The following is a 16,625-nucleotide window of genomic DNA, read 5'->3' on the forward strand; positions in this document are numbered from 1 at the left end:
CTATAATCCTGGAATGGTTCAGTCTGCGTCATGGCTACTTATAATTTTGATACTTTGATACCACTACTTTTAACACTTGAATGCAGAATTATATTACATTATTTTACAGACAGGGGATGGGGTCGGGGTCAGAGGTTATCTAACAGGGGACTGTCTAGCAGCTTGTTGACTGAACAGGGAGGAGGAGGAGCTGTGAAACTTTGCAGCGAGCAGGTCATTCCCATGTTGATGGCTAGCATACATTTTAGCAGTCATTCGTCTTCGACCGCGACAAAGTAATGTCTCTTGTCAAGTAAGAGTGGTCGGAAATCTTGGGCACCGTTAGAAAATAAAGCTAGTGCTTATTACGATGGGAAGCTGGAGGAATCACATACGTGCTCGATTACAACAGAGAGACCAAACCGAGAAACTGCCCTATGTCGGGGTTTTCACAAGCTGTAAGATGAGTATTTTCCCACCTCAGCCTTTGCAATGACTATGTTCTCACTGTCTTATCATTTAATTACAGTTATCTGTTTTCTTTAAGTGTCTCAAATGGAAGAACGTTTTGAAATTCGCAAACAAATTTTGGATGATGTTCAGTCAAAGAGGTTAGAAATGCAAAATTTCACTTACCCCACATTTGCCCTTTATGTTGATGTGGCTTGATAAAACTTGACTTTTTAAAAAAATATATATATATATTTTAAACACTCATTTTCAGTTTGGAACGAGGTGGAGTTGAAGTTGGAAAAAACACCAGACTCCTACAGCTCCAGCTGAGAGAGAGTGAACACCTGGCAGAAAAGGTGGGTGAAATGAGTAATCCAGTGACAACACCACAGCATCAGCCTCCAGCTATAGGGAAGATGTTTCAGCTGTTGTCTAACTATATAAGCAGCAGCAGTTTGCGCAAATATGTGTTGTAAACCTCAGGCATACATCTGTTAATCAGAAAATACATTTATAGATAGCTTTGGGTGCCTCAGACTGTGTAAAAATAACCATAATCCTACTACAGATGTCAGGAAGTTAGGTTACAGCAGGGAAAGAAACTGACTACATGAACCTTCTTTGATTCCTGTATGCAGGTGTTGACCTTTGAACTTGTGAGATCCTTACATCATCCACCACTCAATCAATTCATCCTTTGCTTTTTGTCTTCACAGTTGTCTCAGACTATCTCAGACCTGACCTCTGTCCTGTATCTGAAAGAGGCTGAACTCCAGCACTGGCAGTCACGGTAATTTCACGTTGTCAGTGCATCCCTGTCAGTGGACAACTGCAGTCATCACAGTATACTCTCTGCTTTCTCTTAGAGTGTCAGTTTAACAAGCTCCTTTACAGAGAGTGTTGATTTATGGGTTGTTTGTAGCCTTTATGTTGCTTGGGAAATAAGAGGTTCATCAGTTTGTAGTGATTTAGCGCAGTTAGCCCAGTTTAACATACAGGAGTTTCTGAAGGCTTGTGAAACATGTTTTGCTGCTGCAGAAGACATAAATTCATAACGATCTGAAAATGAATTCATATCATCTTTACTGCAGCAGTCAACCAGGACATGAGCCATGAAAATCTGTCAAACAGCCAGGAATTATGGCTGTCTAAAACAGACTGAAAAATGTTAACTATCTGAGAGAATGGCTTTGACCTCTTCGGAAGAGCCAGACAGGAGAGAGTGTGTGTGTGACCGATAGACGAGATACACTTATGTGGGTTTTATGTGTTACTATACTTAATGTTTCAGTTTTACCAGAGTAGGATTTGATGATGACTCTCTTGATGTTTCCTATCTTCAAAGTCAAAAACAAATTTTGGAAAAGCAGGGGTTGTCTTATAATCAGGATTGTCCTATATTTGGATTAATACGGTAATAACCAATACCTCAGAGAAGAGGCTTAAATGCAGCTTAAGCCACTTGGTGTTGTTCAGAATTGGAGGATGAACTTGTGACCCAAGATGTAACATCTAAAAGTCTAAAGCAACAAGGTGATCAAAGGTAGAATAAATCACCATTTCATTACCTGGCTATTTCAGTGTGTCCCAGTACCATCAAGAGGCACTTACTCTGGCTAAAGGGAGTAAAACGCTGAAGATGACCCTGTCAGACATTGAGTTCACCTTAGAGTGTCAATCCAAAGAGTTGGCAGCTCTGCGAGCAGAGCAGAAAGGACTAAAGGAAGCGTTGGCGCAAGCTGTGAGAGAGAAAGAGGAACTCTTGCAACGATGGATGGCGGAGAAGAGGGAAGAGGCAGACAGAATGAATAAATACAACGACACACACGAAAGGTAAGAGAAGTGAATGTGTGATCTCTGTTTGACTTACAAAGCTGAAAAGCAAGAATCTACTCACTTTAAATGATAACATAGCAACAGTTTTTGGAGATTTTAAGTTGTCTGTGATTACTGCTTTTAATCAGGTGGCACCGTTTGGCCAAACAGTTGAAGAAGCAACTCCACAGGGAAATCGGAAAAGAGTATGTTCCCAAAGTGACAAGCCCCTGGAGTGATATAACAGAAACGTCTCCATCAGTCATTCAGAGTAAGACTCTGCATTCTCTTTCAAATACTAATGCTTAATGGCTATCTCTTAATTTAATAACATAACTTAACCTCAGTGCTGCACATATAGATCCTCAGGCACCAAGAGCCCTAATCAAAGGTCATCTTTTTCATCTTGTTAATGAAGGGGGTCAAGTTAATGAGGTCAAGACAAAAAGGGCTTTTTAATGATGAATTGTTGACATGATGGACCATTTAGCCATCATTAAATACATCAGATGGCTTGAGAAAATAGTGAGAGATTCTTCTTGTTTTGTTGACCAATTGTAATCATTAAAACACTTACAAGAAAACAATCACAAATCTTCACATTGATTAATCAGCTAATGGTTTCAGCTCCAATTGTATACACTTAAAGGGTAGTTTATTCTAAAACAAAGCATCAGGATCAAGGCTTGGATTCTGTGTTGCTATACCACTGCTGATTCTCAATGTCAGGACCCTCAAAATAATATTATATAGCAGGAATTAATGGTAACCTCCTGTGTGTTCAACGTAACCCTAAAAACATGAAATTTAACCTTTATTCATGCTGTTCTTGTCAGGGATCCATAATTCAACAGATTTACAACAGGGGCACCCAGACCACAACAAAAGCCTAATATTCTCAGAGGATCCTGGAAATGACATTTTCTCACTGAGGAACAGTATGTAATGAGATACAGTATGTGATGCCAGAACTAAGGAGTAACTCATTGCTACAAGAAGTGCGAGGAAAAATGGTTTCTTATCTGTACCTGTTTTTAAATTGAACTAAAAGGTGATTTAAAGATCCACCACATCCTGGAAATATGTTGTTAAAAACTTTGTTAGAGTATCTCATTTTATATTAACTAAACTAAAGTCACACTTTTCTTATTTTCTTGTTGTTAATTTATCACATCTGGACTTTGTCCTGTTTGACACCCCTCACTAAAGAATTTTTAAAATCCTTCCAGTTGTACCAAATGCGGTGATAAACCAATGAAATCATTTCTTTGTATTAGTGATCGTGTGTCACTTTTAACTATGTTTATTCGCACAAAAAATCATGTGAATCATTTTTATGTCTCAAAAAGTCAAAAAGTGTATTAGAAAAGAACTGAATAATCTGTGATCTTTAAAGATTCGCTTCGAACATCTCTTTGAAAATTGTATGCGTTATTGTTAAGAGAAATAAAGTCATTTGTATGCTATTTTTGTTTTTGTTTTTTGATTGAATTGTCTCACTGTCACTTTCGTGTTTGAAAACAAGATTTTCTCTTTGTAGCTCTCATTTAACTGTAATTCAATATCCAATTATCATGCTTTTGTGATTTATTTTTCTTTTATTGGATTAGTAGTTTAAGTCACAAGTATTTAAAATGTTTTCAGGTCAGAATTCCAGTTCCACATCTCCATGGCAAATTGAGCTCCGATTTCAGTTTGTTTGTTTGTAGCATGGTTTCCATAGTCACCAGTGTCTGCATTAACCTAGTTGTTAAGTTGGACTGTGTGTAAGTGTGTGTGTGTAGGTATAGTGTTTTGGTGAAAGCTCTCAGTCGACTCAAGATCTCTAAAGTGTATTAAAATGGTAAAAGGTGGAAAGCGATATTCTTCAATGAGCAATGATGGCAAATGGGTAAGAAGTCCTTAATTTGGTCACAGAATTAAAACAGATCATTGCAAGTCATAACATTCAAACCTGTGTGTGTAATTGGCTTTTTATTTTCCTCTCAGTTTGCTCATTCACTTTTACCAGAAAATGAGACAGGGAATCGTGGGACTTGTACAAGCACTGGGATCATGCTGACTCAGGTTAAATCAGCGTTGCCTCAGGCTTTGAACTTTGAGCGCTATCCTAAATGGAAAACTCAGCAGGTGTGTATGTGCATTAGATAATGTAGTGTTTTGGCTGTTCTTTTTTCCACAGTATTGTAGTTGCCCAGGGCATTGAAAGATCTCATTGCACGTCCTATCAAAGCATTTTCTGCTAAAGAAAGAAACTGTCTCCTCATTTTATCTCATTCCCCTGCATTTGGCTGTATTAGACTGTCCTCCCAGTAAGAGTTTTTTTCATGTGTTTCTTCACAGAAATCCATGGAGTATCCATTCTCAGACCATGACAACAAGCATTCCTTAAAAGACAACATCATTGTTTTCACTCATGTGAGTATGAAGAGAAATTTGGGGCATATTGAAATGTTCAGATCTATTACTGTATCACAGGTGGAAAGGAAACCATATCCCTTCTGTATCATGTTGGTATATGTCAGGGTGTAGGACGCAGGAAATGCCACGATGATCGCAGACAGCACAACTCCCACTTCTGCCTGTGCCATGACGGGGCTGACGGTGGCACTGCAGAGACTGGGGGGAACTTCACAGCCTACCAGACTGAATTTATGGTGAAGGAGGCTGTTAATGTTCCAGCCGGCACCAGGCGCTTTCCCCGCAACCACAAGCAGAAGTCTGCAGAGGCAGCTTTAGCACAGGCAGGGGAGCAGTTCATGTGGTTTGGACGACATGACTCTCAACATCTCCCAGAGACCCTGCAAGTGTTGGCAGCTACCAACTGCTCAGCACCCTCCAGACCCTAAGTTACTCCTACTTTTAAGGCACTAGATGGCATCATTGAGAGGACATTGCACAGAGAGGGTCAGGTGAACTTTGTGGATGATCCAGCTGTCAAATAAAGAACTGAAACATTAGATAGCATGTTCTAATGTTTTGAGAGTATTTTTAGGTGAACCATACAAACAAGATTTTATTCCACAACAACTCTAATTAGACTGGAAAGTGGACTGTTACTGTGTAATTAGTGCATCTTATGATATACTTGTCTATGTTCAAGTGCACTTGACAATGCTATTTTGGGACATCATGAATTTTATTTTTTTTATTTTTTTATGTACTTTTATGCACATACTGCACATACCCCCTACAAATGTAACTTTAGTGCACTCATGTTACTCTTCCAGGAATGTTATTAACATATTTAAAGGGGCACTTGATTGATGATTTTGCATTAAACTTTCATAAGTTGGGTGACTCAAAAAACAAATGATGGCTCCCCAAGATGTATTAACACCTCCCCTTTAATCTTGTCTCAAAATAGCATGGTCAAGTGCACTATAGTGTAGTCAAGTATATGTTAAGTTTCACCAGTTATACATACAGTAGATTGATTTAATGTTAGTATCTCAAAAATATCTAATTTTAGTAATACAGAAAGTGCATCTGGAAGCACACTGTATATTAACATGAAGTATAATTTTGCTTTTTATTTAACAATGGTTCTCTTACGTGGTGCTTTTATTACCTGAGAGAATAGGAGCTATAAAATTGGGAAAAAAAGCATCTAAACACAATTAACCTATGGACTGTTTCACCTACATCAGGAGCTGCTGTAGGATCCCTGTGAAGACTGTTGAGAGTTCCCAGTTCAGCCACCAGAGGGCAGCAGCTCTACGTGAGTTATCAGTTGGCTTGAGGATCCACTGAGTTGTTAAACCGCCAAGTTGTGTGAGAAATGTAATAACCAAAACCCCTGTGTAATGTGCATGCTCTGGGAGAGAAAATGTGGTGGTGGTAGTGGGGGGGTTGATAATTAGAAAAAGAATCCAGCTATTTTTATTCAATGCATATCAACATCAAGACATTAAATTAGAGCATGTGAAAATAATTAAGCTTGATTTGAGTCATAATGCATGGGTTTGTTTCACCCCTGGGGATAAAAGGGATGGATATATGTGTGTGTACCACCCATACAAGAGAGGAGGAAGCGTGGGAGCGAACGACAGAGAACACTGCTCAGAGAAAAGCACTTAAGTGAAAAGTATCCCCAACCGCTCTCTCCAATAGCTGATGTTTTCTCCAGAGTATGTTCTGACCAGCTGCTTTCTTTCTTTAAGTACTCATCGGGGAGATAGGTTTTTTTTTTCTCACAAGCTTTCTTTCAGCTGTAGTAATTACCTGGTCCACATACAGTGCTGACCTTGTAGGAGTTGTTTCACTTTTAAAAGGTGAGCTAGATCTCACTTTCTTCTTCTTCTTCTTCTTTTTTAAACATATGGCAAGACAAGAAAGCTGTGTCACATCCATCTGAAACAGCCGCCCTTTGTGATTTCACTTTGAGATTATCTCACACATCGCTGCCAGGGAAATGATCCTTGGATGCAGGTGCACGACTGATACCAAGCTACAGGGCTAGGGGTTTGTGATGACCATACCTTTGATAAAACAGAAAAAAACAGGTGCAAAAAAAAAAAAAAGGAAGGTTACCAGCTCTATTTTAACCCTTTTGTTGCCATTTTGCTGAGAGAGAAGCGTACTGTAGATAGATTTTAAACATTTTAGGAGGCCAAATCGTACCTAAATTAATGTAAAGCACGTTTTAAAGAGGTGCCATGGTGTTGCCAAGAGGGAATGGAAGTGTTTATTACTGAAAAACACCTGTGCTTGCATTTGACAGTTGGTTCTGTCTGGTGATGACTGGTTGTCTGCCACCTCTGTCCCTGTGGGTGCAGTTTGCAGACTACACTTTACTTTGGACTTTCTGCAACTTGAACAACTCCTCCGCACAGAAGCCACCAACACTTCATAAGAAGAAACTCTCATTAGCTCTGTCAGAATAGCAGCGAGGCTTTTAATACTTCACAGGGTAGCGTGTCAGTCATAAGTTAGTATGTGGTGGCGTGTACTGTATGTATACACCATGTTAGGTGAGAGGTGTGTGTGTTATATCATGTAAAGGCAATACCACAAGTATATGTAAATACAGTTTCTTGGTGGAATATCAAACCTCCTCCCAAGGACAAAAGACACATCTCAGTAAACAAGCATTCAACCACCAAAGCCGTGCACTTCATGAATATTAAATCAGACACTTTGAATCCTACCTCTTTGGTGTTAGGAGGACCTAGTCTGGATTCTTACCATTTGCTGTGATTTATTCGCAGGTGCATGTGTCTCTTTGATGTGTTGAGTTGAGAGGTTTTGCACCTGTTAGAGAAAAAAATGCTTTGAAAACAAGAGGTGGATTTGCCAGACAGTCGAAATAACAGCAACAGAAGGAAGATTTGTGTTGCTATGGTACATTGTGTGTGTGTGTGTGTGTGTGTGTGTGTGTGTGTGTGTGCTGTTTTCAAAAAAAGGCTGCTGCGCTTTTCTGACATACTCTGATGTGTGCACAGCAAAATCACTTTTTGTCAAACAAAATCTACCTTTATTTTTCTGGTGTCAGTTTTGGCATCCGCTCTGACGTTATGAAGTTGTGCATTTTGTCCATTACCTATTCATTAAAGATGTGACTTGAAAAGAGAGTTGCCATGGAGATGCTGCAGTTAAATCACATATCACAAAGATTTTTTTTTCCTGTTGATCCTTTTGCCAATTATAACTAACATCTACCTTTCCCCAATTCCTTTAGATTTTCTTCCCTCTATTCTTACATCCTTTTTAATAAGGTGTCAAGGTTCACAGTATGACTTTTCCTTATGTGTAGCATCATTTTTTTTTTTCTTCAGACATTCAGCATCCCGTCTAAATAACAACTGTTAGGTCCAAAATGGCCTTCAAGGCATAGAGTTGTCTCCCTTGGCTGGGTTAAAGTAGCTAACAGTAAGTCTCTCTCCAATCTCCTGTCAGTCATTCAACTTGCAATACTTCCAATTCCCTGGCAGTCTTTTTTTTTTCTCACAGGCAGCCAGTTGGTTAGCCTCCCCTGGCAGTCTATGGTCCTTGTTCCTGTAATGGTCAGGGGCCCTTCAGAGTCTGAGGGTGGTGATAAGGGTGGCTGGCTATCTTATTTCCACAGAGGACATGATAGCATTCTGAGAACATTCCCATCACTCAAGGAGTTTGTTCAGCCGAGATAAGAACTCCCCTGCTGAAGCGTCTTTGCGCCGCACATGTGTGTTGAAATGGAGTGCTTTGGAGCTTGTTAACTGCGGTCCTGCTCAGGTCTGCCTCCTGTGTTGCAGCTGTGTGGTCCGCCAGCCTGGCATCGCGGCACTGAGCGGCTGCTGCAGCAGAAAACACACCGCCTTGGAAGATCAGACCTATCCTTGCACCAAATCACATTCCTCCATGTATTTTTCAAACCTCCGACACAGTTTGCATGCTAATTTGTGTGTAGGTGGTGAGTATAATTACATTAGGCTGGTTGTAAACAAAGACCCTACAAGCAGCAGTCTGTTCAAGTATCCCTCCTGAGAGAGAACAAGAAAATAGTTTATACAAGAATGGATGAATTTATCGTGCATAGTTCATATGAAGAAAGCTGTATTCAACACTGTGTCAGTTTGTGCGAAAAAGCTGCTATAGCTGTGATTAATCAGCAAAACTGTACTAAATAAGAGTAAAAAAGATCGATTGGTTCATTTAAAAACACACGTCTTAGCTCAACTGATTTCTCACTTAGGCTCTCCACATTTGTATAATATTACCAAGTATTTCATCACTACTTTAGAAGCTCCACCTCTTAGTTTCATCTGATCTGCTCCTTCATAACCTCAGCATCACAGCAATTTAATCTCATTAGGTAAAATGGATGAATCTGTTCCAATTTACAGATCAGGAACTGGACCACACACCCAACAGAATCTGCTTCTTTTTTATGCTGTCTTTCACACTTGACCAAAAGGAGGTTGTTATTTCTTAGAACCTTATGAAAAATATGTCAACAAGTCAAGTTAGTCACATTTGAGATGGCCCTCTAATTGGAAGAGACAAGTGCAAATGAATCAAAGTGACGCCTCAGACAACTTAGCATATATTCTCCATTACAGTTTATGTAGTAAGCCTCAAAAACTGCTTGAACGTCTCACATAAACATTCACAAGGTTCTATTTCATGCTGTAGGAGGAAGCAAAAACACCCAGAAACCTCACAACAAGTCTAATTAACTGTTTTCACACTTATTCTCCAGTCAAAGGGGTAAATCTGTCTCATTTGCATTCTATTGGAGGCATAAATATAAGACATCGAAGGCATGCCAGTGTCTTAAAGGCTGCTATGACTGTGTCAGAGGCCTTAATGTAGTGGAATATAATTAGAGATGAGTGCGGTCAGAGTGCTATTGTGTGGCTTTTGTTTGAAATCATATTGTGCCATCTCAAAAGCTAGGTTAAAAGACATTCTGCTGCTGAACTGCATGCACACTTTGTGGAAGAGGTACATACAGTACAATGGCACACTCTTAACAATCTGTCATTATTAACAAATGTAAATTACACTCCCATGAGCTGCTCATTACAATATCCCCTATGTGGAGTGTGTCGTAAGTTGTTAAATTCTCAATTAACATGATCTTCACTTTTTAGCTGTTGATAACGATAAGTGCTCCGCTGGTGATGTTGATGTTAAATTAACTGCACTTCCCCTTCCCCTGTGAAGGATGTGAATTGATGTGAAATGTTAATCTAAAATCATAGGTGAGGTCACTGCAGAGGTGCAGTGGTTATGCATGGGGATTAATACAAAGTTACTTTGAATAGTAACAGATTATTTGTCGGGATAAAAGATGGATGAATGGGTGGGCTGATTGAATAAAGATAGTCACAGTTTATTTTGATATAAGACACTGTAAAGCAAAAGACCTACCAATCATAGTATGCATGTAGGACCAAGTAAAAGGAAATGATATACAATAAAGTGATTTAAGCATGAGAGACTGATTCAAGGTTGCAGTGAAATATTCATTCAAATGAGGTAAAGAGTGGAGCAGCATAAGAATAACCCATCTTTAAAGATTAACATAACCCTTGGAGGTGTTATTGTATCCCCGTAACCAAGTCAAGACTTCAGCAGGTGCAGAACAGCTCTCCCTCTCTGTGAGTTACTGCATTAAGTCCCTCAAATTTAGTAGCACAATCATGAGCCTCCCGTTCACTCTCTGGAGTAGAAGAATCGCTTTGCATTTTAAAAAGGTCAAACACTCAGATCTCTGCCAGAAGGAATTGAGGGAAGAAATAATGTCTCTCTGCAGAAATATGCCGTCGCACACTACTGATCCTCTCAAATACCCACTGTACAGTGAACAGATTAGAGAGGTGTGTGTGTGTTGACTGTCATCCTCTAACAACTACTGTATAAACAAAAGCAAATCATAATATCAAACCCTAATGTATTGAACATTTTAATAATCCACAGCACTGTATTGGTTTAGTAGAACCAGATTCTTGTGCTAGTGGCAGGAGAGTGTCATTTAAAAAGTGGGAGATTGTGTAAATTATACATGATTTCAGTTTCTAATCAGTTTATAATACATATAATCTGCTTTTAAAATGTGCAGAAACAAAAAGTGAGGTGCTTTACTGAGTGACCTACAGTAAACACAACAGAAGGTAAGCTTTTAATTAGCAAACACAGACTTTTGTTGGATTAAATCTGTAACAATAAAGCCGATTTTAAACAATCCTTACATTCAAAATGACACAAAGAGGGAAAAAACAGATAAGTCTGCCACATATGGCTGATGAATTAAGGATGCCAACATATGTATGTTACATCTGTCATTAAACATGTCATTTTACATCATTAAATAATATACTAAATCATTAACTTGGTCAGCTACCATTAGGATTTGACTTTGTGCTGTCTTATTCAGAGGAATGCATTTGTCTTAAACAAGTTTTGACTTAACCTCACAGCAATGATTCAGACACTTCCCTATGTCTCTTCTTCTGCCTGTCATCCATCCCCTCTCCTGCCATTGCAAACATATGCTTCTGTTTGTGTCTGCTGTTGGCTGGTGTTGGTCTTTGGAGTGTTTGGGTTCATGCCCAGTAGCTACATTGTGCTGGAGACAAAATGACCGCAGGGAAAGATGCTCTCAGGACAGGGCCAAGAGCCCCCAGGCCTGGGACCACACACTCAGGGTAGATGCTACAGACACTACAGCAAGACAAAGAATAGAAAGTATGTAAATGATTTATCTATTACTTGTGGGGATTTTCCATCTTTGTGGAAAGATCACTTCAAACACTGGAGCAGGGGAAGTGTTGGGAAACTATGCAGAGAGTGACATGACGGGAAATCCAAAGATGCTCTCTGCCATCTGTGCTATGTAACATGGCCGGCACTACTGTGTGAATGAATGGAAGGTCCACGTACAGTCTACTGCTCAGACTACAACTAAACACGAGGGAGAATATACAGTAGATTGCATGTTTTAAGCATGACATCAAGGCACAGCTGCAGTTGCTGCTAACTGCACCTGTGGCATTATGTGGACGAATGAACTGAGACAACATACAGCTGAGCAGTGAATCTATCTACACAAGAGCAACAGTTACAGTGAGGGCTGAAGGCAAGACTCTACACATACAAGAGGAAAAATTTGTTATTTAGTTAGCTAACTGTTCATGTACATTTTATTTCCCCAAGGGTCTAAATTAGCCTGTAAAATAAAGAATGTAAATTTCCCCGTGAGGTGTTTGCGCCAGCTGATGGGTAGTTCAAGTACAGAGAGCAAAAGTGGTATCGTAACTTCCGGGTTCTGCCCCAGAAGTTTGAAAACTTCATTAAAAATCCCACTGGCATTTTTGATTATGCTAGTAACTATAACTACAGCCGTAAAGCAGAGCCGTTTTCAACAACACGTGTGTGGCTCACTTCCATGTGTCTAGCTAGGGACGGCAATTTTGTTAGCTTTGGTGACTTTTATGGATATGGACGAAACCAAATCACGATGAGGTAAGCAGTCACGCTACCGTGCCTGTGATTTTTTATGGGTCACAGAGTAATCGGAATATGTTTCATCGTCTCAGAAAGATCGATGAAAGAGATGCTGAATGAGAGATTGCATTGAATTACAGATGCTAATGGAGCGGAGGCTAAGGCTAACCCTGGTGAGACGTCATGACGCCAGCTCTCCATAGCCTAGCTAGTCAAAAAGCAAGTTTGGAAGTGAAGATCGCTTTGCATACCACACCACACAAACTAGTTTTCACATTTACATTAGCTGATAATAAACACTTGCACTGAATAGTTGCCAGGTGGCTGTCCACCTGAACCAAATGATAGACTACTTGTTAGCTAATATATGTAACCCTTTAATGTTGAATACCAAAGATGGGACATAGGCAGATCTGGCCTTGCACTTGATCAAAGTATTGATTCATAATTTTCATTTTTAAACTACACTTTACAAAAATAAAACATAATGTATCGCACATTATAAAATGTTATGCTAATAACATTAGCACCCAAATGACCCTAGAGGATCATGTGTTAACTTCGCTAACATGATTGTAACGTTTCAAAGCGACATTTCCCCCTTTCCCTAAAAAGCCTTGGTGCTTGTTCATATATATACAAGACAGTGTCCTCATAGTTAACAGGAACTAATAGACCACGTCTCAGTGTGAATATGGGTGTGTTAAGGTAGACATAAAATCTTAATCTGTTCTCTAACCGTTTTTCTAACATTATTTTTGAAAAGCCCATTGGATTGGCCAAGACTCCAAACTAGAGAGGGAACAATAATAGTCGAGCCTAAATGGATGGCCATCACAATAAGAAATCGCCTTTCTCGAAAATTCCCACTGTCCCATATCCATCAACATCATCAACTGCAAGTAGTGTCTCTCGTCTCCGTTTGTGTGTATGTGTGTGCGTCTGTGTGTGTGTGTGTGTGTGTGTGAGGGAGAAGTGGGCAAAGGCTCCGCCTCACTCAAAAAGCGAGAGAAAAAAAGGAAAAGCAAACTGATACACACCTCTCAATTCTGGCAGGAGGAAAAGAATAGGAGTGTTTATGAAGCGTATAAGTAAACAGCAGGATAACCAGGCATACCGAGAGCCGAGGCTACTTCCCCCCGTAAAAACCGACACCAGGCACCGTTTCCCAGCGCCGGAGATTGTCCCGTTGCGTTCAGGATTAAGTTTTTATGTCATCTAAAGGTGGATCATTATCTAAATCCAAGATAACAAGCGAATTTGAAATGCGTAGCGTGCGATGCTATTTCTGGAGCCCCCAAAGCCGACGTTTGAACTCTCAGTAAACATCCAGTCGAGGTAGGATTTAAGATTATTGCAAAGGTGGTGTAAAATATTTCACTGTGTGCTCCACCGGGGTATAGTTTTTGAAAGCTATACTCGCATCGCTGTCCATGTGTCCCTGCGCCATCAGCAAGGAGGGACAAGGGAGGGTGGGAGTAGACATTAGCTGATACTCCACTTCATAGTGATGTGGGAATAGGCTTTATTAAGTTCCTAATGAGCTGGGCAGTTATATGGTAATGGTGAACATATTAAAGGTCCAATTAAGATCAATTATGGGTGAATTTTTTTTTGCAAATATGAATAGACTCCTAATAAAAATATATGGATATTTATTTGAAATCATGAAGAATATTGACATACACTTAAAGAGTTTGATCAAAAGTTTGGTGCAAGTGTGTTTTTGTGCAGTTGTAACATTCCTAGCTGGCATGTGTAAATCCAGTTTGAACTTGTCATCTTTAGCCTTCTAATTAATGAGAGCTTAATTAGTGATCCAATCAGGCACCCATATGAGCACCTGCACGTTTTGAAGCAGGAGCGTAATCCCTCCATTTCATAGTTTTGACAGGCAGAATGGGCACTAGTTCTCAAAAGGCAACTCTCTCCTCTCTCCCTCTTGTGTTTCTTTTTCTTTCTTTCTTCTTCTTTTTTTTTTTTTTTTTTTTTTTACTGCATTTGGAGGCTCCAGTGGAAGAAAGCTTCAAGTGGAGGAGGAGGTGGAGGAGGAGGGTGGCTCCATTGTCTGGCCAGTGAAGGGGTGGGGATTGAGGCTGTATGCAGATGTGCTGCTGGCAACGGACATCTGCTCCCCCCCACCATCACCCCCCCTGAGCATTGTCACAACAGGCAGGGGAACTTAGAGTGTAGCCTGCCCGCAGAGAAAAGGCCTTTGTTAATGACATGCAGGCCGTGGCCCGCACCCTTCCAGAGGCGAAGGTTTTTGCGCCTGAAAACGCCACGTTTATAAGAACATCTGATCATCGTCTCACGGCGGTCTGCTTTTAATCAGAGATTATGGAGCGTGTCTTTAAACCACCCCCCCCCCCCCCAAAAAAAAAATAAAAATTATATTATTTACTGGTGATGCAACAGATACAGTACTTCTTAGTTTGTCACTGCCTACTGGGATTTCCTTTTTCCCAGCTCCTTCAGTTCCACCTGCCACGCTGCCCTACCCTGTTCAGCCTCTCCATGTCCCTCCCCTCATCTGCCACCTTCAACTCCGCTGGGGGTTGAACTTCCTCTCACGTCTCTGTGGCCTGCATGTGTTCAGATATGAGAGCTGGCCCTCCCAAGGCAAATGCATCACAGACAGCATCACAATGCACATGGCAGCTCCTATCAGGCCTTTTGATTTATCGCTGAGGAGGAAAATGCCAAGAAAATGCGAAACCAGGGCTTTAATATTTATGATATCATACATGTGCTTGATGGTAGCTATCAGTGTGTGATGTGTGTGTGTGTGTCTGTGTGTGTGTGCATGTGTTTGTATTGGAAATCAGGAGACTCATTTGCCTCAACAGATATTCCCTGGTGACTGGTGGAGTCAGTGTGCTGTGATTACGAACATGATTTGTGCTTGTAGAGAGTGCTGATGTACACGGCTGATCTGCTGTACAACATGCTTGTGTGGGGACTCATTTGTGTGTTTTCTGCTGTATTATAACACACCGGGTAGTGGAGAGGCAAGCTGTGTGTGTGTGGGGGGGGGGCAAGTGCACCGAAGCAGGAAGAGACGATGGTTTTTGAAAGCACAGGTGCTGTCTCTCACTTTGCTCGCCACCCGCTCACTTGGCACTTGCGTTTCTATGGACAGGGGGTACACGTTATGTTTATTCTTGCCTCTGCTTTCTTGCATTGCTGCCACGTCCGTCTGTTTTTTGTTGACATGATTACTTTATAAAGAGGATGAGCTAGAGGCACAGCAACAGTAAAAAAAAACAAAAACAAAACAAAACTGAATTTTGCACTGACTGCCTGTTTTGAAGTCACAGAAGCAAAGCAATTACAATTGGTTAATCATATTCTCAGAGCCTAATACTCCATTTAACACAGTAATTTGGACACTGCTGAAATAGCTCTTGTGAACTCTTCTGAGAATTCCCATAATGGCCAGGCCACTAACGGCTTCTAAAAGTTCCCATAGGAGCTGGTTTGAGAGGATTTTACTGTCATGTGATTGTGCTATGCATTGTGGGGAGGAGGTAATGGGTGTGAAATTACACTGTGCCATCTGCAAGAGGCCCAAAATGTACTGCCTGATGTCAGTCACCCTGATGCAAAATCACAGAGCATAGAGGATTAAGGATTTATACTGCAGGACTTGTGATGCGGTGGCTGTTGTCTTATGTTGAGAAATTCATAGTTGTTTTTTTTTTTTTTTAAGACATTCATTCAACAATAGCCAATTATCCAGTTTAGCAAAAAGTTTCATAGTCTCATAATAGAATTTTTCAATATGAACCATTGTTCTTTGTTTTAACAAATTCTGCAGAAATTCCTGTTAGATCTTTAGACATCTTAAAACTTAATTCTTAGATTGCGTTCAAGCTTTGATGTCAAAAAGAAAGATTTTCCTGTGAAGTAGTGCACTTTGCAAATTGAGAACCGTGTGCTTCAGAGGCATTACAATGATGAAGGAACAGTTGTATTTCCATTATTCCTGAACTGTTGTACCGTATCTCAAGCTGGCTGGTAATAGTTTTGTCTCCGAAGAACAGACGTTTTAAAATCTACTGTGTGTTTAGTGTAAATGGTGTGCTCTCCTTTTTTTTCCCAGCACCTGTTTCTCGTTTGTTTTAACGTGCTCTGTTGTCGTTTTTCTGCTTGTGGCCATGAAGGATAGTTTTGGGAGAGTGGATGTGGACTGCACCAGACAGCAGCAGGTGTCTGATTCTCTCCACTGATAAGGCTTGTTTACCCAGCATGCTTAAAAGATACTGTACGCTCTGAGTCTCTCTCTTTTTTTGTGTGTGGGTTTGTGTGTGGAGGGGGGGTTGCATACACTCTTGTCTGCCACTGGTGTGACATATACAGTATGGAGAAATGGATACTGTACATCCTCAGTTGTTTGCTCTTATGTGCCAAAGTCATTTTTCATACTCTCACAGCTGTTTTTGCTG

The 16,625-nt window shown here is 40.4% G+C and overlaps 3 protein-coding genes across 5 annotated transcripts in view; all 3 read left to right on the plus strand.

Annotated features, from left to right (window-relative positions):
- Window positions 1-143: 143 nt before the first annotated feature.
- On the plus strand, window positions 144-3,713 carry si:ch1073-143l10.2 (uncharacterized protein LOC565165 homolog). The gene is made up of 7 exons (XM_018696881.2): window positions 144-437; window positions 527-590; window positions 704-788; window positions 1,149-1,222; window positions 2,014-2,265; window positions 2,397-2,518; window positions 3,084-3,713. Exons 1-7 carry the CDS (start codon window positions 350-352, stop codon window positions 3,191-3,193), a joined length of 795 nt encoding a protein of 264 aa, XP_018552397.1. The 5' UTR covers window positions 144-349; the 3' UTR covers window positions 3,194-3,713.
- A 227-nt stretch (window positions 3,714-3,940) lies between these two features.
- Window positions 3,941-6,181, plus strand: tex36 (testis expressed 36). The gene is made up of 4 exons (XM_018696882.2): window positions 3,941-4,138; window positions 4,237-4,377; window positions 4,591-4,665; window positions 4,773-6,181. The coding sequence occupies exons 1-4, from the start codon at window positions 4,088-4,090 to the stop codon at window positions 5,094-5,096; spliced, it is 591 nt and encodes a 196-aa protein (XP_018552398.1). The 5' UTR covers window positions 3,941-4,087; the 3' UTR covers window positions 5,097-6,181.
- Window positions 6,182-12,030: 5,849 nt separating this feature from the next.
- The window catches only part of ctbp2a (C-terminal binding protein 2a), a 64,642-nt gene continuing 60,047 nt past the window's right edge, over window positions 12,031-16,625 (plus strand). For 2 of the 3 annotated variants that reach the window (XM_018696855.2, XM_018696859.2), the window contains exon 1: window positions 13,184-13,515. The gene's annotated coding sequence lies outside the window, so the exon portion shown is untranslated. Of the gene's footprint in view, window positions 12,196-13,183; window positions 13,516-16,625 lie in introns of those variants that run through there. The other variant, XM_018696856.2, reaches the window with a different exon arrangement.

Source organism: Lates calcarifer, linkage group LG16_LG22 (genome assembly GCF_001640805.2).
Source record: "Lates calcarifer isolate ASB-BC8 linkage group LG16_LG22, TLL_Latcal_v3, whole genome shotgun sequence".
NCBI lineage: Eukaryota > Metazoa > Chordata > Actinopteri > Centropomidae > Lates > Lates calcarifer.